General features: G+C 41.0%; 2 protein-coding genes across 9 annotated transcripts in view; one reads left to right on the plus strand and one right to left on the minus strand.

The window, feature by feature from the left end:
* Positions 1–26414, plus strand: part of LOC110969967 (NACHT, LRR and PYD domains-containing protein 12-like) — a 386884-nt gene that overhangs the window by 233437 nt on the left and 127033 nt on the right. For 6 of the 8 annotated variants that reach the window (XR_007939128.1, XR_007939127.1, XR_007939129.1 and 3 more), the window contains 2 exons: positions 18576–18749; positions 25701–25874. Coding sequence is in view for 5 of the 8 variants with exons in the window: in XM_051942204.1 (XP_051798164.1) it covers positions 18576–18749; positions 25701–25874 (348 nt within the window). In the remaining 3 variants the exon portion in view is untranslated. Of the gene's footprint in view, positions 1–18575; positions 18750–25700; positions 25875–26042; positions 26217–26414 lie in introns of all 8 variants that reach the window. The other 2 variants (XM_051942202.1, XM_051942203.1) reach the window with 2 other exon arrangements.
* The window catches only part of LOC110968364 (NACHT, LRR and PYD domains-containing protein 12-like), a 290019-nt gene that overhangs the window by 110561 nt on the left and 153044 nt on the right, over positions 1–26414 (minus strand). The window lies entirely within an intron of this gene.

A 26414-nucleotide genomic window follows, 5' to 3' on the forward strand; every position in this document is an offset into this window, starting at 1 on the left:
TATCATCATGATCAAATTGGACCGCTGGTAAAAGGAAGGTATTCTTTATGGAAAACTGTGGCTGTTGTGTCCTGCTTATTTTCAGACATCTGTGCCTATTCCGTTTCGTGTTGACTGCACTTTGAGGGTGAAAGAAGAAAGAAAATCAGATATTTCCAAGTATTTACCAGCTGGTGGATTTCGAACCCACAGCGCAATGAAAAGTAAAACCACATTAATCTACTATAACTATGCTCTAACCACTGAGCCACAGTTGCACACTATGACAAACATGTTGTAGTGATAACATAATATCGTTTGATTCACGGTTATTCCAGCGTTATTTAAAAAAGGTCTCAAATGTTTACCGGTAGTTACCGAACAAGAGGACATCAGTTGATGTACAGATCAAAGATGAATTAAATGTGTAACATGCGGTACACGGCGTCTTTCCTGAGCTCGTCAGAACATTCTCTGACATGGAACTAAGTAAGCTTGACTGTTAGCCTGCCCCGGACCAGGCTTGACGCTCTCTCTGAGTTACCATGGTTACCAGCCAGGGCTTAGCCCCAAGCCTTGTTGGTGGAACAAAACTCTCCACTAAGTTAGCGAGCTGACCGAATAAGCCAGGCCTTTAGACCTAGCCAGCCTTGTGGATATCCCCAGCACACGGTGTACCTCATTAACCAGAAGTTCAACCAAGCTGCGTGATACAGAATGGCCGAAGTGTTGCTGTATAATTAATATGTTGATAGTAATTGGCAGGTTTAGATCACATTGTTGCTAACAACTGCCTTATTTAAATAACATAACGTCAAAATTTTACAAACAGCCCAGCAGTATTAACGTATTGGATTTGAAATGCAGCAATTTAGCAAAAATTCACAGGACATTCATGTTCAAACCAGCAGCAGAACTTTGTTGTGTCATACTACTCTAAACTGACATGTCATTGGAAAAGACACGGATTCCTTTCAGTAAATCACATACACTGGGGCATTAGCTCAGGTATTAAACAGGAGATTTATAAACCTGATGCAGCGGCCTGGGTTCAACTCCAGCTCATGGCTTTTTGCTGGAGGTTTTCTCCTACTTTTCCGTCTGTCTCTTTACTTGGCCTGTCAATGAAGCTAATAAAAAGGAAAAAAAACATTTATTCGCAGATATTGGTAGTCATAAGTATATACAAGTGTAAAGGTGTTCAGTGAAGAGGCAGTTTTCAGTCTGAGAGTCTGGGAATCTGCAGGTGGAACTTGTGGAACAATTCAGGAAGATGATCTTATTTGGTCTGTTTTTATTAATTCTTATTTAGTTGTTTCACATCTTGAGTTGTGAGATCTTGTTTGAAACAGCAGCTAGCTATATAGTTCAAGGGTGGGCTCGTTAAGGTTTTGTAGAATAAATATCCTCGTCTCTATTATTGTTCTGCGTCTTCAGAAATAAAAAACTTTAATTTTGTGTTACAATTTTGATTAACTTGCAGTGCCTCAGTAAATAAATAAATCCTGAATAACGGGGGACAATTAGATGAAGCATATCGACGTTCTGAAGGCTGGAATGTGAAACCTCTGGTTAGAATGTGGTTATATGATGTCATTGTTTTACTTAAAATCTGTTTAAAAGTAGAACAACTCAGGTCCAACTGGTTTATCGCAGTAAGCTTTGAAAACGGTATTAGAACTTCTCTTGCTGTTTTTGTCGGACTGAGGACACAGACTGTCACCAGTTAATCTGATGGAGATCGTCACACTCTGCCGCAGTGAAGCGATATTTCCACTCCGTTAGGTGGAAGTCCTCATTAAACCGAGTATTTTATTGGTAGACTGAACAGCCGTGAGTCCAAACAGAGCAATAACGACAATGTTAAAGCTGACAACAAGAGCATTTCGGAACAGTTTACTAACATCTGTGTGTTTTGAACAGGGATCAATACAGTCACCTATGCTGCGTGTTGCCGTTGTAACAGCTGCCTCGCTCACTGAATATCACCAGTTGATCGGAACACCAGTTAGTCTTGAACACCGGCATCAATAACTAATGAGATACACGTTGTGAAAAACATAAACGATGCCTCTTTCAAATCGTTGTAAGCTAGACAATGTCCTACAAGGCCAGTTTGATCAAAAGTCGCTGTCTTTCAAGCTGTATAAATAACACTGGTGTCTATGAGCTGCCGGTGTTGTAGAATTTTCACACTCCCCGGAAAAATCCGACTCCCCCTTTGTGTGAACGCCTGCGACTTACGTTTCACTCTGTGTCGTGTTGTTAGGCATAGGTAACCAAGCGACACATTTGTAGAGCTTCAGAACACTTTTTATATGCGTCTGGTTCATCCTGTCAGGCATTCGCTGACAGTTTCAGTTCTTTGTTTGGGTCATAGAGTGTGAGGACAGGTGTTGAAGTCAGCTCACTTTTCAGCTGATCAAATGCTTTTTGTTGCGCACAACTCCAAACCCACTGATTCTTCTTCGACAGCAAGTCTCTTAGGGGCTTGTCTTTTTCAGCCATTCTCGGAATGAATTTACCTAACTGGTTGACCATCCCTAAAAAGCTGCGTACTTCACTGACATTTGATGGCTCTTTCATTTCTTTGACCGCTCTGATTTTGTCTGGGTCAGGTTGGACTCCCTCCGCAGACAAAATGTGACAGAGGAACTTCACCTCTTGCTTGCTCAGTTCACATTTTTCCACGTTTAATGTGACACCGACCTCTTGTAGTTTGTTTAGCACAGTGTGAAGTCTCGTGTTGTGCTCTTGCTGGTCCTGTCCCCAAATGAGGATGTCATCCATATGACAAACCACACCTGGCAGCCCGTTTAGAATCACTGACATTTTCCGCTGAAAATGCTCTGGGGCTGAGGCTATTCCAAAAGGAAGTCTATTGAAGTGGTAGCATCCGAAAGGGGTAATGAACGTTGTGTAGTGTGCTGACTCTGGGGACAATGGAACCTGCCAAAAGCCTCTGTTTGCATCCAACTTACTGAAGACTTTTGCACCGACCAGGGATCCAAGTGTCTGTTCAACTGAGGGCAGGATGTACTTTTCTCTGCACACTGCTTCGTTGAGGTGAGTTAGGTCAACACAAATATGCACAGAGTCATTTTTGGTTGGCACTGGAACCATACCTGAGCACCATTCAGTTGGCACTTCAACTCTGCTGATTACTCCCATGGATTCCATTCTTTCCAGTTCCTTTTTCACTTTTCCTAGTAAAGGAATGGGGACCCGCCTTGGAGTGGCCAGGGAAAAAGGCACAGCATTAGGCTTCAACTTAATAGTGTAAGGCTGTTGCATTAAACCCAATCCCTGACACAACTTGGGGTAGCTCTCACTTATCATTTTCATGTCTATGCTATCTGTTCTAGACACAAGATTTAGCTTGACACTAGCTGGTCTGCTTAACAGCGCAATGTGCAAATCTTTGGTCACATACATATCCTCTTGTATTTCTTGTTCACCTTTGCACAATGTTTCTTTGCTCATGCCCAACACATTGAGTGGAGTACCACCTGGTCCAAACAATGGTCTGTTTGCCTTACATAACCCTGTCTCATTTTGGTTTATACAGTAGTACATCTTGGCTGGGATAGTAGAAACATCCGCTCCTGTGTCTTAAATCTGACTTTGTGGTTTCTGATCATAAGGTTAGCATACCAAGGATCTGAACCTGCATCTACAGAACCTAAAAACATAGGAGTGACACATTTCTCAGTTTCAATCACATGCACTGACTTTACAGATTTACACACTTTACTGTAATGTCCTCTTTTTCCACATGAATGACAAGTCACGTCCTTTGCTGGGCACTGTCCTTTCCCATGTGTAGGGGTTTTTCCACATCTGTAGCAGAATTTCTCATTTGTTATTTTGGTGTTTGTTGCTTGTTTTGGTTGACCTGGTGACTTGAATGCTGGCTTTTCTTGAACTTCATCGTTACAGCATCCATTTCCACTTTGTTTTCCCCTCTGATGTCGGTTTGTTGTCTTTTTATGACTTCTGACTGCTGGGCTTGATTTATTACTTTCTCCAGCGTCAGATCCTTGTCCATTTGCAGTCTCTCCGCTAAGCTGGTGTCTCTTAGTCCTACAACGAGATGGTCTCTTATCAGTTCATCGTGCAGAGCTCCATAGTTGCAGTTTTCAGCCAAAGCATAAAGCGCGGTGACAAAGGAGTCAACAGTTTCATCAACTTGTTGCACTCTCTGGTTAAACCGGGCTCTCTCGTAGATTATGTTTTTCCTTGGCACAAAGTATGTGTCTAAGGTGTCTCTTACTGCTTGTTACTGATGTCTCTGCACTTCTGATAAAGCTTGACCTCGAAGAATGTCATCCGCTTCATCCCCCATGCAGTAGATGAGCGTGTTTACTTGGTTAGCCTCTGAGCTAAGATGCAAGTTGCTAGCTTGTCTGAATCGTTCAAACCTCCGTATCCACTTTTCCCATTGTTGTGGCTTAGCGAAATCAAATGGCTCGGGAGGCTGAATGGTGAATGTGGCGTTCGGGGGTCGATTGGAATTACCTCTGCTGTTTGCCAGTTGCTGGTGCGAGCGAGACCGCACTAGCTCCCGCTTCTCCTTGTGACATCTTTCAGTCCCGAAAAAGAAGTCACTTTATCGCTCCAAGAACTGCTCCTTTTCTCACCCCGGCGCTCTTACTGCCGCTCCACTTCTGACACCATGTCGTGTTGTTAGGCATAGGTAATCAGGCGACACATTTGTAGAGCTTCACAACAGTTTTTATATGCGTCTGGTTCACAGCCATTCACATTACAACAACCGCTCCAGCACATAACCTTCGGCACTTCCTGCTGAGCCTTTCACAATAAAACAGCTAACACCACACTCCGTGGCCACTTGACGGGTTTTCTGTTGTACGTTTACTGTTTTTGCTGTTGTTTTCGGATTAAATGTGATTAAGTACCAAACTGCAGACATGTTTTCCTGTTAAATATGATTAGGTGACATGTTTCTCCTCCTCTTCTCATCCGTATGTGCGCACCCTAAATGGCATCGGGGGAGATCCAACACTACTCTCAGCTTCACTCCTATGAGGACATCAGGACAGGACAGGGTGTAATCGCCAAATATTGTTCATATTCCATCAGTGTTCTACACGTGTCAATAAAATAATTGTTCACTGAGAAAGCTTTATATCTCCTTATTTAAAATCGGACTCCCCTAAGAATGCAAGATATGGCATCAAAATATGTCTGGTATTTATGTATAAAATCTTTAATATAAGTATAGTTCTTAAGTATAAAGTCATTTGTTTTTGTTGTTATTTTTATTAATATAATAGATAATAGATAGATAATATAATAGATTTGACATTCTTTCTTTATCCCACACCTGGGAAATTATTAGCTACAACAGCTAAAACACCAAATCACAACAAGTTAAAAAAACAACAACTAGTAAATTAGTCTGTAAGAACAGAATAATAAAATAAGGGGCTAAATGATCACAGTATGGCAGATTATGAACAGAGAGACTATTTCAAAACTAGGAATTTAACTGAAATATGCAGGTTGAGTTAACTGCAGATTGTATGATATGAAATAAAATCTGGAGTCAGATTTTGTTGGGTCACTTAACAAAATCTGACTCCCCTATTATTTTGGGAATGCAAGAGGTGACAACCTCCAAACTTTCTCAGCTACAACATCTGCACCTCTGCTGCTGTTGTGTGAAGTATCAAGTATGCAGTCATTACAGGAGAGAAGTTGTAGGGGGAGTCAGATTTTGTTGGGCCGCTTAAAATCTGACTCCCCTCTCCTGTAATAACCACTGGAGCGGGGTAGATCCGGCCCGGTGTCGGAGGAGAGGGGGTGCTGGAGACCGGCACCGTGGTGGCGGTCTCGGGGGAGGCGGGTGCGGGGGTCCTGATGCTTCTCCCGATCAAGGGAGGTGGTGGGGGAGTGCGAGTGGAGCGGCGTTGGTCCGGGTCGGTGCTGGAGCTGTGGAACCCGGCACCGTTGCCTCGGTCTCGGGGTATGCGGTTGCAGCGGTCCTGCCGCTTCTCACAATCAGGGGACCTGCTGCTGCTGGTGGTGGTACAGGAGGTGTGGAACCGGTGGAACCCGGAACCGTTGCATCGGTCTCGGGGAACGCGGTTGCAGCGGTCCTGCTGCTGCTTCTGCTCCCAATCAGAGGAGCTGGTGGTGGGGCGAAGGTCAGGCTCGGTGCTGGAGCTGTGGAACCCGGCACCGTTGCCTCGGTCTCGGGAGACGGAGGAGGAGGAGCTGGAGGACCGGGAGACGTCGGAGGTGATGATCCGATGGAGAAGAGAGGAGACGGCGGGGGTAGAGTCAAGGGAGATGGAACATGATGGAGCTTGAAATCGCCCGGGGTGTAGAGAACCCGAACTCCGGAGACACTCGGCGCGGTCTGCCACTGCCCGGCTCTGAAGCTGGATAAATCCCGCATCACTTGCCGCGTAAGCGTGGCAGCGTCCTGGCCCTCTATATCCCAGCCACGTTCGCTCCAAATCTCTTGGTTGCTAAACGCTTTGTTTCGGGCTGCGTTCTCAATGTGAAGTTCGATTTCTCGTAGTTCTTCCTCGGTAACTCAAAAAAAAAAAAAAAAAAAAAGCAGAGAATGATTACGTAAATTGTTTAATTCTAGGAATAATTATTGGAATAACAATAAGGAGAAGAAGAAGAAATACTCACAGGCCTCAAGAAAGTCAGTTGATCTCCTCCGCGCCTATAAAACACAGCTTTTTTTTTTTTTTTTTTTTAGAAACAACAGATCATCAGAAAAAAGTGTGTAAAAATAATTCTAAAAATTGCAAACAAGATGAATAAACCATTTACCGTTTTCTATATTTTTTTTGAATTTTTGAAGCTTTGAGTAAAATTCAGCGTTGCTGAATGGATGTTGGAGAAAAACACTGACTCCTCTTTATCTGTTCAAACAAACAAGTGTGATGCGACTTTCGACCCCTGGAGGGGTTTTTTCACACTTTGAGGTCATTCATCCCACACCCCTATCAGTTTTCATCTGCATACGTTTCTATTTAAAATGTTTAACAAACTAAAACAGTTTTTCAAACCATATGTTTTCTACATTGTTGAAACTTTCCGGTTAAAAAGACTGACGGATCTTATTTTCTGATTGATTTATTTTTAAACAGTCAAATTGTTCATGTTTTTATTAATGATATATTTCAATCAGTTACATCGCACAGTTTTATTTATCCCAGCGGTATATTTTCAACAGATGAACTGCTCAGTTTTATTCTTTTTTGTTAGTTCTTGTTGACCGTCTTGTGTTTATGAACTAACAGACTGTAAAGAAATAAAAAAGAATGTTTTGTTTAACATTCTCCACTTCTCTCCCCCTGCGTCTCTGATAACCCTGTGGTGATTAAGGAGGGGCTTGGGGAGAGATAGGCACACACAGCAGTCACGACGGCAAGCCTGGAAGAGATGCCGGACAACAGCATGGGGTTCAGAGAACGCTATTACAGAGAGAATACAGAAACATTTTTGATTTTCACGGGGTTTCTCTGTCAAAGAATGCTAAAAACTCTGTCATAGGAGGGATGAGAACGCCGAAATTTGTTTTTACACGGACGTCTCTGATTAGATAAATACTTTTGACCGTTAGGACCCGGGAGGGAGGGTGAGGGGGGCGCATCTGCACCGAATAGATAAGCCGCCGAGGGTTAGGGAGACACTTTAGACCTGACTTTGGCGTCCGAGGGGGAGGGTCTTCCGGAATAAACAAAGATCACGTGGTAAAAATACCACGTCATAAGGCGGGACTTCCGGTTTTAAAAGGGGCGGGGGCACCTGTCAAAGTTGTGACGTGGCAGCTTTTGATTGGAAGCTGTCAGTTTTGACAAAAGGTGGTTTATATTACTCTCTGTTCTACCATGAGGACTGCTGTCTTTACCAAGTTGTGCCTCGGTTTTTTTTTAACTTTCATTGAAGATTTAAACAGGTGTTTTGTTTTGACAGTTAAATTCTTTTCCATAAATCCCTCTCTCTTTTATGTTTTATCATTTTAGATGATGTCTTAACGTGCTTCATATCTGCGGTTCACATCATTGGATCCAATTTTAAAAAAAAAAAAAAAAAAAAAAAAAAAAAAAACTCTCTTCTGGCCGGTTTCAAACACGGGGAAACTGTTGCAGCCATGACACAGGTAGGTCAGCTACATTTGATTTTAAATTAAATCTTGCCGCAAAGCTTTTTATAGCTTCAATCAAATGGAAATCATCAGTTAGATATACAAGTTGTTAAACCATGTTTTAGAAAGTGTACAGAATGACAAAGACAGGTTTCTGTAGCTAATATGTGAAGTTTAAATGTTGGAGACTCAATATTCACTGTTAAACCTGTAAAAAAAAAAAACTAACTGATGCAAGATTTTGGTCACTGAGCTCATTAAAGAAGCCAAAATGAAGAAAACGAGAATCCTCCGACCCAAAACTATGGACTGTAATGTATTGGGAGAAAATATGATTAATGGAATTAGTTTCTGCTTAAACAGATGTGTTTTTGGTTGAGCAGTTTGACGGTCTATAACACTGCACTGTAAATAATGTAATGTATTGTGTTATCTTGATGCTTTTTGGCCTTTTTGTGTCATTTCACACAATGTTGTCTTGAAAAACAGCACCTTTAATCCTAAACCTGACATTTTTACTTAATTTAAAGCCATAAAAATGTGAAAATACCAATAAAATATGCACAATCCCAGATTTCACATTAGCCCAGCTGTGTTTAAATGGCAGTGAAGTTTAGCTTCAAATTTATTTCGTTTTAATGGCCGTTCTTTTAGAATATCGACAGTTCCAAGAGATATCCAGCTCAAATTTACATTCTGATATTACACCACACACCTTTAAGAATATTCATCAGTATGAAATAAGAATGAAAATAAGGTCATTCAAATGTGAGATCATCAGTCAAACTGATTCTACAATAAATAACGTCTTCAAGATCTGTACAGTTAAAGTGTTTTATCTAATTCAGATGTTTGAGATCTTTGATCTAGAATCTGTTTGGTGGATGACTTATGTTGCTCATATGTACAATGATTTTTCCAATCAGTATGTTCCTCATTATATTTAACATGCGATTTATTTCAGTTTTCAGAACTTCATGATGCTTCATCTAAACCATGGGCTCAGCTCAGTTCCTTCACAGCTTTAGTTTTCCTTCTTCTAACACAGAACTGTTCAGGTAACCGACACACACCATCAAAATGTACATTTAAACAGAGTTTATTTATAGATGAAAGAACAACATTCTAAAATATGTTCCCTCAACAAAAAGGCATCTTGTCATCATTTGCTTCCTCACATGCCTCTCTTTAAAAGCTGTAAAATCCCAACCTGCTTTTCTCCAGGTCTTTCCCAGGTGGTCTGTCCGTCTCAGCCGGTCCTGGCAACGGTTGGTTCTGACGTTCTTTTGTCGTGTCGGCTGGAACCTGCCGTTGATGCCTCAAACATGTCCATAGAGTGGTCCAGAGAAGACCTAGACCCTTCATATGTCTATGTGTGGTGGCATATAGAGGAACTGGAAAGTTCCAAACATCCTGATTATGAAGGAAGAACGTCATTGTTATTTAGTAAACTGGAGTTTGGAAACGTTTCACTGAAACTCTCCAACGTGAAACTGTCTGATAAGGGAAAATACAGATGCTTCATTCCTACACTGGGTCGAGGATCTGCTGTTGAACTGGTCGTTGGTGAGTTAATACTGAAAGTTCAAGACTCATAACTGGGATTTGTCAGGTTTTCTAAATGCATTTCTGTGTATGATCAGAATAAAGACTGTAGGAATGAGTCACTGCTCCAGTTTTAGGGTTTGTTTGAGTGCAGGTCAGACGGAGTGAGAGATTTTACAGTCAGTGTTACGACGGTGGGATTTGGAGAGCCCAGGTGCAAACATGACAGACAGGCAACCGGGCATGATAAAAAGGATTTATTAATCAAAATCAAAACTACTACAAAACAGAAAACAGGACTGAAGTGGCTAGAGGGAACTAAACGGTGGTAAACAGCAGTGCTACAAAATACTCGCACTTGGGAGAACAAATGACCAACGGCAAAAACAAACTGAAGTCCATCCAAACTATTGAGTCCAAAAAAGGTTAAATCCACAAAGGGGGGAAAAGCTGAGTAGTCCAGAGGTATAGGGAAAGCGGAGGAGCGGAGTCTATGATGAAGTGAGTGTCCAACAATGAGCCAGCAAAGACTGAGGGGAAAGGGCAGAGCTTAAATAGCAGAGGGGGGGACCAGGTGGATAGAGTTGAGCTGATTGCATCAGCTGACAGTAATCAGTAGACAGGGTGCAGCAGACAGGGGGAGCCAGAACAAAACAACTAGGGAGGAAAAATGGGAAAAGGAGGGAAAAAAGGGCAGGAACTGGGACACAATCATAACAGTCAGTTAACTGATTGATCCACATTGCAGCAGTTGTACCTCAGGTCGGTTGTTTCTTTTTAATCCAAGTCATCATCTCTGTGGAGGTGATGACCATTGTTTTGATCAGATAAAATAAAGCAGAACTTGAACCACTGAAACTCCTCCTCTGTAGGAAAACGGTACAAAGGCATCACAGCAGCAGCATTTTACAATCCAGAACTACTTTATAGCACCAGAACGTTCAGTTTATACACAATCTAACAGATTTTTGGTATCGCAGAGCAAATATAATGAGAAACTATGGCATTGAATGGTTAGGTAGACATTATAGAGCTTACACATACATATACTATTTGTCAACCATAAAACAGGTTTTCATGAGTTTCAGAATAACTCGTGGCTTAATTCAGATCTCCTTTAGCCCAGAGTTTCTCCATTTAATTTACAGATTAATGCAAACACCTGAAGTTTAAATGGACAATATTTGCCTCTTATCCATCAACACTCAATGTAAGCACATTCCCATGTTATTATAGTTTGGAACACTAAAGTCTCTCAATTGCAAAATAATTCAGATTCTTTATTGTGGCTCCTGATTGCACTCCGTTTTAAATCATCCTTCAGATGAATCTAGAACTTGACTGGAGTCCACTGTGGCAAACTGAACTGACTGGACGTAGTTTAAGTTGAAGGAAGTTTCTGTTGTTGATCAAACCATGGTGAGGTAAAGATCAGAGAAGAGAGAATAAACTATTTCAATCAGTTGTCCAACCAAACTGATGAAATGAGAAAGTTCTGTTTAAGGAAGCCAACAGTTAACAGAGTTTGTCCAAGAAGCCTTGAAGCTTCAACTACAACCCAAAGGGCTTCTACAGAGTCCAGATATGTTTTATTAGAGAGATTTCAGTTTTTGATTCTTATTAAATTTTTAAAAAAAAATCTAAAAACGTGTTTTCACTTTGAGTTCAAGAGTTATTGAGAGTGTATTAATAGAGAAAATGGTTATTTTTTTTCTTTTTGAAATGAAATCTACATTCTGATTCAACTAAAATGTGTCATCAATGATGTTTGCTTGTGACATATCACAAACACATTTCTAATCAGTACATATTTCCCATTTATTTTGTTGCTTTACTGTTCATATGTTAGATGAGGCAGGATTCAGCAACCAGGTAACCCACATGTTTCTTTGTTTTAAATTCTCAATCTAATAACATAACTGAGAATGCAGATTAGTTCTTGTTTCAGGTGGACTCTGTAGCTCCTTTAAAACCTCCATGTCAGTCTTGATTGTAGGTTTCTTTCAGAACATCATTAAGAACGCAGTTTTACTTTAGAGGAACGTGATTTTTCAGAGACAGAGTTCTAATTACATGTGCAAACACAGGAGTCTGAACACTTCCTGTTTTAAGGAGGTTGTTAGAAAACATTCATCCAGTGCTGGTAAAGTTGTGAGATAGTTCTGTCCTTCTTTTCTATTGTCTGATGTTTCCCTTCTTACCTTCAGGTACTGATCCATTTCCAGTCATCAGTATAGCAGGACTTGGTAGAACCAGCGGCTCAGTGGAGTTACAGTGTAAATCTGCAGGCTGGTACCCAGAGCCTGAGCTGTTGTGGCTGGATGCTGAGGGAAACCTCCTCTCTGCTGAACCTACAGAGACAGTCAGAGGTCCTGATGGCTTCTATGCTGTCAGCAGCAGAGTGACTGTGGAGAAGAAACACAGCAACAACTTCACCTGCAGAGTCCAGCAGAACCACATCAACCAGAGCAGAGAGACTCTGATACAAGTTACAGGTAGTCTGTATTCAACTTGACAAAATCCACTGTTCAGTTCATAATAAATGCCTCATTATTCCATGTTTTATCGTTTCAGATGATTTCTTTAAGGTCCAGTCCAGTTACACCTCGACTATAGTCGGTTTAACTGCTGCCTTCATCCTGTTAATTCTAACAGTTGTTATTTTTGTTCACACAAGAAGACAAAAGAGTAAGTCACATTAATGTAAAACTCTTGACCTTTGTAAAGTATTGAAGCTTTAATGGAAACTGTGATATGAGAGATTTTAATTCATCACACACAACTGTCCAGACTGTCGTTCTTTCTATATTTAAATACTGATGATTTTATTTCTATTTATATTTAGGGAAAAAGAAGACTTTGGTTAATCAAAAAGAAGAAGAGCTTGAACGAGTAAGTAACAAAACAGAAGTTTGACTGCTGGTAGAGGGGAAAAGACACAAGATCAGGTGATGACAGAAAGTAAAGTCAAGTTTGATGTAAACAAACAAGCAAGGAATAAAGGAAGAAGGTTTGTGTCTCTAAAGCAGATCAGATGTCGGTATTCAAGCTGTGACAGGAAGACAAGTAAAGAATCTGGACAGTGGAGGAGAAAAACCAGATGTAGTTTATCAGTGAACAGAGAAAGTGGTTCAAGCAGAAACAGAAGAACTTTAGCAAACTTCAATGGAGATAAAAGAAAGTTTCTATTAAATAGAAACTCACAAGTTTCTATTTAATAACGAGATATTTGTTGTAACCAAAGAGTGTGAACCTGAACAGACGATCAGTAACTAAGAACAGGAGTCAAAGAAGCCGTAAAAAGAAGTTAATGGTTGTACGTAAAGAAACAGCAGCTTCTGGATGAAAAACACAAGATGGAGACTGAACTGTAGATTCTGGAGTAAAACCTGGAAACTAACAACGTCTGAGATCTCTGGAATATTGATGAAGGTTCAGTAATTCTGATTTTACCTGCAGCAGGAGAGAATTAATTCAGAAACCAACAATCAGCTCCAGCAGGAGAGACAGAAAAATGAGACCCTGAAGAATCAGTTGGAAAAGGTAAATCTCATCGTCATCATCTTCATAAAGTAACTTAATAAAACCTCAACTTTTTCTGGAATATTGATGAAAATTCAGTAATTTTGACTTTAACTGCAGAAACAGAAAAATCTCCTGCATTCGATGGGTGCTGATGTTAATTTTAGTTCTTAATAAATGTAAAGTTTGATCTACTGTTGATTCTAACAGTTACAGTTTACAGCAGAAGTGAGAACAAAACTGTGTAAAATAACTTAAATGTCAAATCATTCACAACTGAATCACTTCTAAGATGAACAGTCTCGTGTTTTCTGCTCTGTGAAATTAAAAACTATCAGTCTCACTTTAAAGTCAGAACATGTCTTTCTTTACTTGCAGTCGAAGATCAAGCAGGAGAAATGGAAACTTGAGAACCTGAAGTACGAGCTGGAAGAGGTAAATCTCACCATCATCACCTTTTTAAATAAAAAAAACTGACATATCCACTGATCTCTGTCTCACCGTGATGTAATGCTGATAAATGAAGCAATGTTCACTTTGAACAGAAACAATGATTTTTATAAACATCCACTTTAAATTAGAGTATAAATCAGTGAAAGTCAGTAAAAGGAAGTAAAGTTTGGAAACATTGTGGTGTCACTTCCACTGCAGAAACATCCACATCCATCATTCTGAAAGCAACAATTATCTTCCTAAACCACTAAACTACATTCTCATTTTTTACACAAATCTTTTTTCTCACTAGAATTCTCAGACTGTGACGTTTTAGGAAAAGTTTAGTTTGAAAGAGCCACAAAGTTTCCTGAAGAAGACATAGAACAGAAACAGGAGACCAGGATTCATGTTCCATGTGGAACCTTTATTCTGAGACTTTGGTTTCAGTTTCATTCACTGGTTGGTTAAATTTCTGCAACCAGAACCATGCAGTTAATAAAACACCATGATTTGGGTTAAAATATGAACCTTTCAAAACACATTTTAAGACTTTCCTTCATTTTCTGTTATCAGGCTGACAAGAAATTAAAGAAAAGGTGTTACAGAGTTACCTGAATTAAAATAAGGTGATAAAGTGAATGTTCCAAGCAGCTGGTTAAGAGGAGAACTTACTCACCATCTAAATCTACAGAAACAGAGATTTAAGCAGAACTCAGCTATGTTTCATGAACATGGTTTTAATGACTCTCCAACCAATCAGAAGTCACACATTAATGCCCAGATGTGTTCACATAAATAAACTGCTTGTTGAAACCTGAAGCCGATGAAGACTGAGAGAAAACTGAAGACACTGATCCAGAACAAGATCCAGGAGGTTCATGTTTTCTCTCAAATCACTGATCTGCTCTCATCTCTCTTCTCTTTTCATATCATACTGGTCTGTTGTTGAGACCAAAACAACCTCAAATATCCAGAAGAACAAGAAAACAAACAGCTGTTTCCAGTTTCAGCTTCAGTTCCACTGTGATCTCTGATTCTGAGTTTATTTTTCATGTTTGATTAAAAATATGAAACTAGTTTCCAGACAAAGTGGAACAAGTTTGACATCAGTTCCTTCTAAGGTGGGCGTTCTTCTTTAAAACCAGAATCACCATTGTTCCTAAACTGTCTTTCACCAGATAAAGGTTTTTAATCTTTTGATGTGTATTTAAAGTTGTTTTTAAGAACTGTTCTCAGCATTAGTTATGCCATTTCTCATTTTTTCCCACACTGTCTTTGTCTTTCACTGGTTTTTACTGATTGTTTACTACTGCAGGCTAAATTAAAAACTCTAGAATAGGGAGAGGGAATAAAAACCTGAGAGAAAACCAGAATCAGGGAAGGTGATTATTGGCCTTGACCAGTTGGGTCAGAGGAGGGATGATGGAGGTGGGGAAATTCACACCCCAGTGGCCACAGACCTGTAATATCAGGTGATTTCCTTCCATTGGAGCAACTTCAGGTTCAGTGTCTAACCAAAGACCCTGATGGAGGGACCAGGGACTGAACCACCAACCTGCTCTATCATCTGAGCCACAGCTGCCCTGTGGCTGTAAGGTTACACCTACTTTATATTTTCTACAGTAGCTTCCTGTCAGCTTTATTTATATGGGAACAACTACTAACATCTAGAGTTGACCAAAGTGCTGTAGCTGGTAACTATCCGGCTGTAACAGAACTAAGTGGAACAAGCTATCTGTTCATAAAAGAGAATAAAACTGTACAATGCAGTAAAAAAAAGACAGATTTGGACAACAAGATCTAGGATTGAAGTTTGTCTGTAAAAGGAGCAGATGCTGTACCTTTGAGGTTGAAGTCTCCTTGTTCTTTTCTCTGTCCATCATGTTCATGATGATACAGTGGAAAGAAAATCAACCAGAGGAGAGGTTAAAAAATACAATTCATTTACACAAAAGGTCTGAGCCTTGACTCAGCAGACAGGAAGCATGATCATTTTAACACGCATACACTACCAGTCTAAAGTTTGGACACTCCTTCTCATTTTAGAATATTGGCAGAGTGTCAGTCATCTTCCAGTGTCCTTCCCTTCTGGTCATGTCCATCCACTGTGATCATCCTACCACGTCTAACTATGATTACTGGGACCATTGATCGCTCTGATCATTCAATAGATGACAACTTTTTAAATTCTGCTTTCTCGTGTCCAGTTGCTAAGACGATGTGTTCTCATTTAAAGTCAGCAGAACAGGGAGAACACTAGAAACACCCTTCTAGCAAATTATCCAACAACCTCCACCACGCCAACAACACAACTGTTCATTAACTGCTGACATATTCTTTGACTTTATCAGGTAGCCACGACGATGTCAGAGGACCTCAGAAACATCCTGGATGATCTGGATGATGATGACCTCCATAAATTCCAGCAGTTCCTGCAGGAACCCAACGATGTTCCAGACATCCCAGCCATCCAAGAGATCCAACTACAGACACCAGACAAGTGTAAAACTGTGGATGTGATGGTGGAGACTTGTGGACTTCAGGGAGCTGTGCAGGTGACCAGGGTGGTTTTAGAGAAGATCCACAGGAAGGATCTGCTGCAGACGTTTCCTGCCAGCAGATCAGGACCAGAAGGTCAGTCACAAGACAAGAACAACATGATATCATTTCAGTCAGAAAGATGCATGATGGTGCTGCTACCGTTTGATAGCTCAGGTTCTGTCAGTTTCATGTAAGGTCAGTTCTTCTGTAAAATCTACTGATCAACCCTACTGACTGAATGCTGCCCCCTGCTGTTTAAACCTTGCTATAAAGTCATTCAATTATCCTACTGTCAAGCATATTTGCTCTACTGAAACTGTACTCATTTTTATTGTTTTGAATATTCTGCACTATATCTGCAATGCCATTTTATCTCATGGTCATGTTTACATTTCACTCAGTTCTGCTTATCTTAGTTCTTAGTTGTTGCTTGGTTCTAGTTTTTCTTCTGTTGTCACTAGATTACTTGAGTTTTGCTTTCTAGTTCTTAATTTACTTAATTTTTGCCTTTTTAAATTGTATTTTTTACATTACATTTCTAAATTTATCTACACTACCAGTCTAAAGTTTGGCCACACCTTCTCATTCAGTGCCTTTTATTTATTTGTATTATTTTCTTCAATATCGATTCATACTGAAAATGAGCACTTTTTTGTTTACAATATAATTCCAAATAAATTCTTTTACACTTTTGATATCTTCAGTATTAATCTAAAATGTATAAGCAAAAAGCATTGAATGAGAAGGTGTGTCCAAACTTTTGACTGGTAGTATATATATATGTGTATATATATATATATATATATATATATATATATATATGCCTGCCACATCATTTTTTCTCTTTGATTTTGGGGTGTCTTGAATTTAGCCCTCTTGGGGGGTTGATAATTTTCATTTCCATCAAACAATGTGGCACTTTTCATTCCTAACACATTATCCAGTCCATATCAATGCAAATATCCAGTTAGTTTTTTTCCCCGTATTGAAATATGAATTTTCAAAGTGTTCCTTTAATTTTTTTGAGCAGTGTGTGTGTGTATATATATATACACACTATATTTAAATCGATTCTTGGTGTGTCATTTACATATTGAAGAATTGACAACAAAACTGACTTTGAAAATACTAAAATTAGTTCTGTATGAGCTGACCTTCTGTGGAAGCAAAGCATGTCCCACCTGTTCTTACCAAATTATGAGTCGATCAGACAGTTTCTGAAGATTCTTCATTCATACTGTTTAGCTGGGATTGGTCCTGCATTTTACAACCAGAGGGAAGCTGACCAATCAGCTCTCAGTAAGGGCAGAGCAATGTTGTTGAAGCAGCTGCATTCCAAATCACAAACCTTTAAATTTAAATACATAATACAGGTGACCTCACCAAGTATTCACTGTGTCCTGCAGTGTTCATACAATTAGAACATATTACTTCATAATATGGAGCCTTAAACTCTGACTATCCCAGTCTGTAGTAATGTGGTGTCATCTGACTGTGAGTCTCAGCAGCTCAAACTTATTTCTATATCCACGACACACTGTTAAGTGCGATGACTGTTCATAGAATGTGGGTCAGAATGGCCAGAAAAACATGTTAGTTTTCATTCTACAAAATCAGTTTGAATGCTGTAGGACATCTGGGTATTTCTGACATGCTACATTTAACAGAACATGAACTGGGATGTACTACATCTTTTTCTGTGTGTACCATCTGGTATGTATGTAGTACTATGTAACATTACGTTCTACTTTTAAACCATCAACAACCCCCCAGCGACCTAAAACAACACAGAGAAGTGTTGTGCAAAAAGTCGAGGAAACTTCCCTATCTCCGTACTGTCCATCCATCCAAATTCCTATCCTGTTTTCTCTGATAGTTAACCTTCTGGGTAGTCCTTCAGCTGAGTTGCCCTTTCAGTCAGTTTTTCAGTCACTTTCCTCCAAATGATCAGAGTAAGTTGCTGCATTATGTGTAGAGGTTAGGATGAAACCCCCAGTAATATGTTTGGACATGTACAATTCCCATTCACTAGAATAACCTTTTTGAAGCATTAAAAATCCCACACACAATTGGTACCTTTTTTCCATGCAGAGAGAAGCATCAATCTGTTCCACTGTCTAAATGAACTGAACGATGTTTCTCTAGTGGAGGAGATCCAACAGTCCCTGAGATCAGGACCTCTGTCCACAGATGAACTATCTCCTGCTCAGTGGTCAGCTCTGGTCTTCATCTTACTGTCATCAGAAGAACATCTGGACGTGTTTGACCTGAAGAAATACTCTGCTTCAGAGGAGGTTCTTCTGAGGCTGCTGCCAGTGGTCAAAGCCTCCAAGAAAGTTGTGTAAGTAGTTGGAGACTGAAGATACTTTTTTCATTTTGCTGCTGTTTGATCAGTATAATCTGCTTTTTGTCTCTTCAGACTGAGTGGCTGTAATCTGTCAGAGAGAAGTGGTGGAGCTCTGTCCTCAGTCCTCAGCTCCCAGTCCTCCAGTGTGACAGAACTGGACCTGAGTAACAACAACCTTCAGGATTCAGGAGTGGAGAGTCTTTCTGCTGGACTGGAGAGTCCACACTGTAAACTGGAAGCTCTCAGGTCAGGACTCATCAACCTGTTCAACTGATTACCATTTAAAATGTGTTTTCATTCATAATGAGCAGAACAGCTGAGGTGGGAGGTTTTCTGTATTTGTAAGACTCAGATCAGTTGTGTTATTGACCTTTGGCATTAGTTCTCTTAATGAGGCCTCTTCCACTACAGGAACTGAACAACCTGGAACCTGCATCACAGAACCTTTAAGAACCTGTGAATTCTTGGTTCCAGGTTGTGTTTTAGTTTCGACTGTTTTCCCAAAATAGAATGTTTCAGATAGACATTGATGAAAAGGAAACACCAGAACAAACATTTCATGTTCACGCTTGAAATTGTTTATGGATCTTCTCCAGGTTGTTTTCTCCTGACTAGATCCTTTCTTGTGTTGTTTCTACTCTCAGATGTTCATCTCTTTGGATAAAAACGTCTGATGAAGGAAACTGTAGAATGTTGAGTTTGTTCAATGACTGAACTCAGTGCAGTTCAGCTGGTGGACAGTTGGACTGTTGTTTACATTCTTATTTGAGGTTCAGGTCCAATTCCTTCTCACCATTGGAGCCCAAACAGCCACTGAAGCAGTGTTGTCTTCTGTCTTCACTGAGCTCAAAGGGATCCTCAGTTCAGATTGTCTTGATCTACTCTTATGGTGCATAGAGATTTGGGGTGCTTGCTAACAGCAGAGGTGAGAGGGTGCAGGTAGGAAGGTCTGAGCGCCAAATAGAAACAGACAGACTGGTAAAGGAAAGGAGGCCGTTAAAGAGGCAGTGGAGGAAGGCATCAGAAGAAGAAAGGATGGAAATTAATGTGTTGCAGGAGGAACTGAGAAGCTGGTTAGCAGCATTCAGAAGGGCAGAACACCTTAGGGAGAAGAGAAAGAAGAACGTGCAAGATTAACATTTTTTAGGAACCCTTTTAAGTTTGTGAAGGGCATGTTTAATCAGGAACACGGAGAACAACTTATGGCAACAAAGTCAGAGGTTGAAGAGTATTTGAAGTTGACTTATTCCGATTCAGAGGAGAATGGGAACATAGGTCTTCCTCCTGACATGTCACCATTGGGGGAAATGTGTCAGGAGATGGATGTTAGCCTACTGAGATGGAGAGAAGTTGTGGAGGTGGTCAGACATGCAAGGGCTTCGTCATCCCCAGGGCCTAATGGAGTCTCCTACAAGGTCTACAAGAGTTCACCTGGCATCTATAAGATACTTTGGAGACAGTGGCAGTGGGCAGGTCTGTTTGACCTGTGATGGGGTTAGGCGTCCCAGCCACCACGAGTCTCCCTGTCTAAGTGAGCATGCCACATAGACAGTAGGTTATTGTAGGGCTTGTCTACCTACGCATGTAAAGCCTGGACCCGGCAGACTGCGTGGAGGAAACCACTAGACTGGTTCAACGGGCATGAAGGTGGGCCCAGCAAGCGTTGTGGAGCACAAGTAGGGCACAGTGAGACACGTAGAACACTGTGGTCATCCACTGCATCCCGACCCATCTCCAGCCGTCTTGACTCTGTCTTGCCACTGGATTCAGATGGGCTGGGACGAGAGAGTGAGGCAGACAACATTGCGCAACTCTCCCTCACTTTAATCAAACTCACGCGCAAGTCATCTTCACCACCTCCCACTCTTTTCCCCTCTTCCCCCCACCTAATTATAGTGAAGATGGTCATCTCTTATCAAAGAGGACGAACGACGACTTTGGAGACATCTGAGAATAGTCTGGGAGAAACACAGTGTCATTCAAGAGCATGGCATAGGACAGGAAGTGTTTTCATCTCAAAGGAGAAGGATTCGTCAGACCTCAGCCAGTTTTGGATGATTTTTCTCCTAAATGTTGAGGGAAAGATTTTCTTCAGGATTGTAGCTCAGAGGTTGGCTAGTTACTTAGTGAGGAATAGTCTGATCGATTCTACAGTGCAGAAGGCAGGGATACCAGAATTTTGTGGGTGCTCGGAGCAGAATAGCATGATTTAGTATCAGATTCAGACAGCTGAGAGGGAAAGTAGCGACTTGAATATTGTGTTTTTAGATCTGGCTAATGCCTTATTTGGAGTTAGCAGTGTGTGTATATATATATATATATATATATATATATATATATATATATATATATATATATATGAGAGAGAGAGATATTTAAGTGTGTGTATGTATATAGGTATACATAAATATGGTGTTTATAGAGCTACTGGGGAACAGGAAAGTGCTTGTACTACTTTGAGTGGGACACAAGTATTGTGTGGAAGTGAATGGTGGTGCTTCTGCAACTTTGCCACTGTGGCAGTATAAATGGGGTGTAAACCAGGGAGTGCACAGTTTCAGTCTTTTTCTTTTGTGGCTGACTACCTCTCCAGCTTTGGAGAAGACCCGCTCACATGGCACAGATGTTGCTGGCATGTGGAGATACTTTTTGGTCATCTTGAAGAGGTTTGGATACAGTTTGATGTGATGCCCAGAAAGTGAGCAGGTCTTCTCCTCTGCAGAGGTAGGGCTCAGATAGAAACCTTAAACTCTCACAACTCACAACACACTTTGAACCACTCAAACGACTCTCTTTACGTACCTATCTATAACCTATTCTACTTTATGTGTCGTGTGTTTCTATGAATGAGTGAATGAATGTGTGTTGTGTTTGTGTGAATATGTGTATTTATCTCTGAGTGTTATTTAGTGTATGAAATGTATAGAAAATCTATTTAAATTTAATTCTACCTAAATGTGTACTCTCCCTGACTTCTTTCCAAATGACAAATATCCTAGCGTAATCTCCTCTCAGAAACCCACAGTTTGAGGAGTGAATCAGACCACTTTTAAGACCTGAACAGACTGAAATGTCCAACCCCTTCAAAATTCCCACGAAGCACCACCATATACAGTCTGAGCACCGCAACACATGCTGTGACATAATGAGGCTTCGCTCTCGGTAGTCACGTGATTGTGGGCATGTTGAAGCATCGGAACACTTTGGCTGTGTCCGAAATGGCATACTAACGTACTACATACTACATTCTCAATGAGTATATACTGTATACTATGTACTATAAGTATGATTAGAATGCCGACCGTTCACACTGTTGTATGGGAGACGCCAGCGTGTCGTCATTTGCTGTGGTCACGTGGTACAAGACTGCTACTGGTTGGCAAGAACTGGCAGTAACATAACGGCTTGCTACGAGAACGGTATCGGGTTTGAAACAAATACGTAAAGTTATCGCTTTTCATGAATGAAATTGCACATGTATTTACCACAATGGTAATAGCGTGTGTAGTTGTTGGTTGTACGAAGCGTTTTGAGAAAGGATCAGGCTTGAAATTTCACCGAATACCGATGTCAGGAGAGAGAAGATGGCGGTGGCTTCAGCCGTCAACAGGAAAAATTGTACCCCAGTAAGCAGCAGAGATCGTGTCTGTGGCTCCCACTTTTCTTCAGGTAAACTATTCAACAGTTTAGCATGTTTAGTATGTCCAACTTTGAGCTTATTTACCAAAAGATATTGATTTAGTGTCGCATCCTTCGCGTGAAGCAATCTCTACACTTTCGGTTTGGTTCAGTGTTGTCATGTGTTACCGATTGATTTTTAGGCTATGAAAGTATACTAAAGTCGAATGAAGCATATTCAATAACATCTCCTTAAGCCAGCAGCCTCCTGTTTGTAACCATATTTGTTTCTGTATGCGTCTAGCGATCGTTTTTTAGAATTGTCCTATTTTCGATCACCAATGCTGTGGGTCTGTTACTGTTACATAGAAGCCATACTGCAGACAAAAAATACAGCAACTTCTTGACGTTTCTTTGACATCTTGTTGAAGATTAACAGAAGACATATTATTTTTAATTCATAATTATATATTTTTGGGTGGGTGAACTGCCCAGCGGTGTCAATCAATTAAAAATAAATGTCGGTGAAGGAAATGTCGGGTCACAATGAAGGATCGTCAACCCACCCAGTCTTCAAATTGTAGGGATCTGGCAAGGTTTTACCGTTTCCCTGATATCTCAGCTTACTCGCGTATATTTGTCGGGCCTCAGGTGATAAGGATTGAGCATAATCGGACAATTTCACGGAAGGATAGTTATCAGCCATTGTTCCTCTGGTTCCTCTTGCCAACCAGCGCGGTAATCACGTGACTCCGTGACGTCACTGTTTGTAAACACTGGCGTCTCCCATACTACTCCGTTTCCCATAATGCATTTCAAACCTCCGACGACAAAAACCGGAAGTACGGCTATCAAATATCTCGGCTGAATGCCGGCTTCAGGTCGATTTTACGCTAACAAACAGTCGCATAATTAATGTGGCAATTTCAAGCCGGCACTCCAATGCAGTTATTAGCCAGATTATGCGAATCGTTTCAATTGTAGCTGCAGGCTACTGGAGGTAGCTGCTACTTATTCTGTATGCAAAGCGAGCTGCTGCAACTAGCTGCTAGCATTCAGTAGCACGTTGTGAGGCGTCTGACAAATTTAAAACGTTGGTCAGAAAACGCCTATTTCTCAAATCTGTGGGGTGATTAGGATGACTACTTAACCACATAAAATAAAATAAAAATCGCCGCGGTCCGGCCACATATCCCACGGAGGCTTGCATTTTGGTGGATAGCTCGCAAAGCATTATGGGGCGGTTGAGTATGACTAGTGTGGTCACCGCGCATACTTAAAAATTTTCCGGATATAGTATACATCCGGGTATTTCTCGCGTACTCAATCTATTCATACTATCCAGTGTGAACGCACTACATACTTATTTTTGACGTCACATTTAGTATGAGTAGTACGTTAGTATGCGATTTCGGACACAGCCTTTCACTTCAAAAGCTCAGCACTGTGTGGAGCAAACTGGCTGGAATGTAACATCACTCACAGTTGGTTCTTGCATCTTAGATGAAGTCTGCTTGTATAGTCTCTGTCTGTGGTGAGCTTGGCTGAAGTAGTGAAATAATTTAGCAATTAGTGGTTAGCATTAGCAAGTAACACTGGACAAATCTGGTGAGCTGGCTTGTATAGTTTCCTTGTCAGTGGTAAGTTTGTTGTGGACATGGTAGTAGTCTTGCAGCTAACATTAGCATTTAGAGTTAGCACTAGCGAGTTTGGAGAATCGATAAATATAGTTTCTTTGTCACTTTTTAGCAGTTGGCACTAGGTATTCAGCATCTTGCACTAGCGAACTGGTAGCATCAGCACTGCTCACTACCTGGAGCATCTCCTAAATGGGCCTTGGTCAGTTGAACGTGGCAGTGCTGTTTGGATTGTGTAGGAGCAGTGTGAACTGGCACTAGGGGGGTGAATCTGGGATGCCAGAGTTCATCCTAGCCTTATGGAGGTGTTGTGGGACTAATTAGACGAAACACTGTTGCAGGGAGGTTTCCACCTGATGATCCCCAGAGATGTGTTGGTAATCACTGCTCACTGGTGTGTACAGTAATAATAATGGATTAGATTTATATAGTAGTAGGACTCAAAGCGCTTCACAATGGATCCATTATTCATTCACTCACATATTCTCACTCTGGTTGTGGTAAGCTACATTTGTAACCACATTTGTAGTGACCGACGGAAGCGTGGCTGCCAATCTGCGCCTACGGCCGCTCTGACCACCACAAATATTCACACACATTCATACAGCAGTGTGAGAGCAGCACTGGAGGCAAGGCAGGTAAAGTATCTTGCCAAAGGACACAACAGCACATGACTAGGCGAGAGCGGGAATCGAACCGCCGACCCTTCATTGGACGATCCGCTCTACCACCTGAGCCACAGCCGCCCCACAGTGATGGGTCAGGGATCCTAAGTCCTTCACTGAGTGGCGCATCCTTCTTGTTTGTAGCACAAGTGTCCTGTGTTTAAAGTAACTGTTTAATTAGCTGAGTCCCATCATCTAAAGTGTTGGTGAAGGATAGAACATCCATCCCACCTGTGGTGAGGTTCATGGTCTCTCTGCTGTGCCTGAAGAGGAGCTACACCCTCATAGGGACCCTATGACCTTTTTCAGGTGTGAGGCTGTTGAAAGGTTGTTGGTTCCTTTCAGACTGTAGGGACTGAGAGCCAATCACTGGACAGCAGAGTGTCTCCTGAGACTGAGAGAGAATGAAGAGTCCAGCTCACTGACACTATGAGGAGTCCAGACTTCATCAAAAGTGGAGATAAAGAGTTTAAACACATGAGTTTGAAGATCCTTAGTTTGGTTCCAGTGGGATTCATGTGTCAGTGAAAACCAAAGCATGAGTCTCAACAGCACAAGTAGAAGTGAAGGAACCTGAAGAACAAGGACTGGAGATCAGAAGATGTTTGTTCTATAGCAACGTCAGAGATGTAACAGAGTCTGACCGTGATTTAATCGCTGCCATCAGCATAGAGTACGCTATTTTTCATATTGAAAAGAAGGAAAAAGTCCAAAGTGTGACTTGTCCAAGTGTGTATCCTGATTTGAAGCCAACAGACCAACTTTGGGGTATTTTAAAGACAAAGGTAGAGCAACACAAACCCTCCAACAAAGAGCAGACGAAGACATAGTCTCTGAAGATGGAGGAACATCTGTACAGAAATGTGGTTTCTTCATGCTGAGGAGGATTAAATGTGTCATCAAAAATAAAGGTGGACAAAGAAAGTAGTGAAAAAATCCAACATTCTAATGACAGCAATGAAAGATGTACTGACCTTTATTGGATTAATTTCTTGCTGTTTGGCCTGTGTTCTTCATTTAGGAAATCTAAACTGTCAGTTTGTTTTTAATCAGATCAGATACTTTACTGCTCAGCTTCAAAGTAATTTGATTACTGTAATGTGCTCCACTTTGGATTATTTTCACATTTAAATCATATTGCAGAGGACTGTCCTCAGCGCTGCTGTATTCTGGATATAGTGGAATGTATTTGTTGTTAAATTCTCTGCTGTCTTTTAAACAGGACAGAAAATACTGTACTTAATGTTTTACTTATTTTCTTCTCTTTGTCTCTTTAGACTTAATAACTGTAATCTGTCAGAGAGAAGCTGTGGAGCTCTGTCCTCAGTCCTCAGCTCCCAGTCCTCCAGTGTGACAGAGCTGGACCTGACTAACAACAACCTGCAGGATTCAGGAGTGGAGAGTCTTTCTGCTGGACTGGAGAGTTCACACTGTAAACTGGAAGCTCTCAGGTCAGGACTCACACTTTGAAACTGAAAGAAAATGTAAGATTGATTCTTGATTTTCTTGAGACGCATGAAATGTGCAGCAAAATGTATCTGAAAGACAAAGAAGAAAAGAGAGTGAGAAACATCCAGCCAAGTGTTGTCCTTCAGGTTTGTGTTGTTTTGTGTGTGCAGGCTGTCAGGCTGTCTGGTCACAGAGGAAGGCTGTGCTTCTCTGGCCTCAGCTCTGAGCTTCAAGACTTCAAATCTGAGAGAGCTGGACCTGAGCTACAACCATCCAGGAGACTCAGGAAAGAAGAAGCTGAGGGATAAAGAGGAGGATCTACACTGTAGACTGGAAACTCTCAGGTACAGACAGACAGACATTCTCAGGTAGTGATGGTCCTCTGATACCCGAGGCTTCAACACATGCACGGTAGCGTATCGAGCCACTGTGCCGACGCATGATTTGGTCATGTGACTCGTGACGTTTGAATCACTTCAGTGACGTTTGAAGCACTCAACTGCTTTGAATCACCTGATTGGTTCGGTTTGTTATGTGAATCA

Source organism: Acanthochromis polyacanthus, chromosome 22, assembly GCF_021347895.1.
Source record: "Acanthochromis polyacanthus isolate Apoly-LR-REF ecotype Palm Island chromosome 22, KAUST_Apoly_ChrSc, whole genome shotgun sequence".
NCBI lineage: Eukaryota > Metazoa > Chordata > Actinopteri > Pomacentridae > Acanthochromis > Acanthochromis polyacanthus.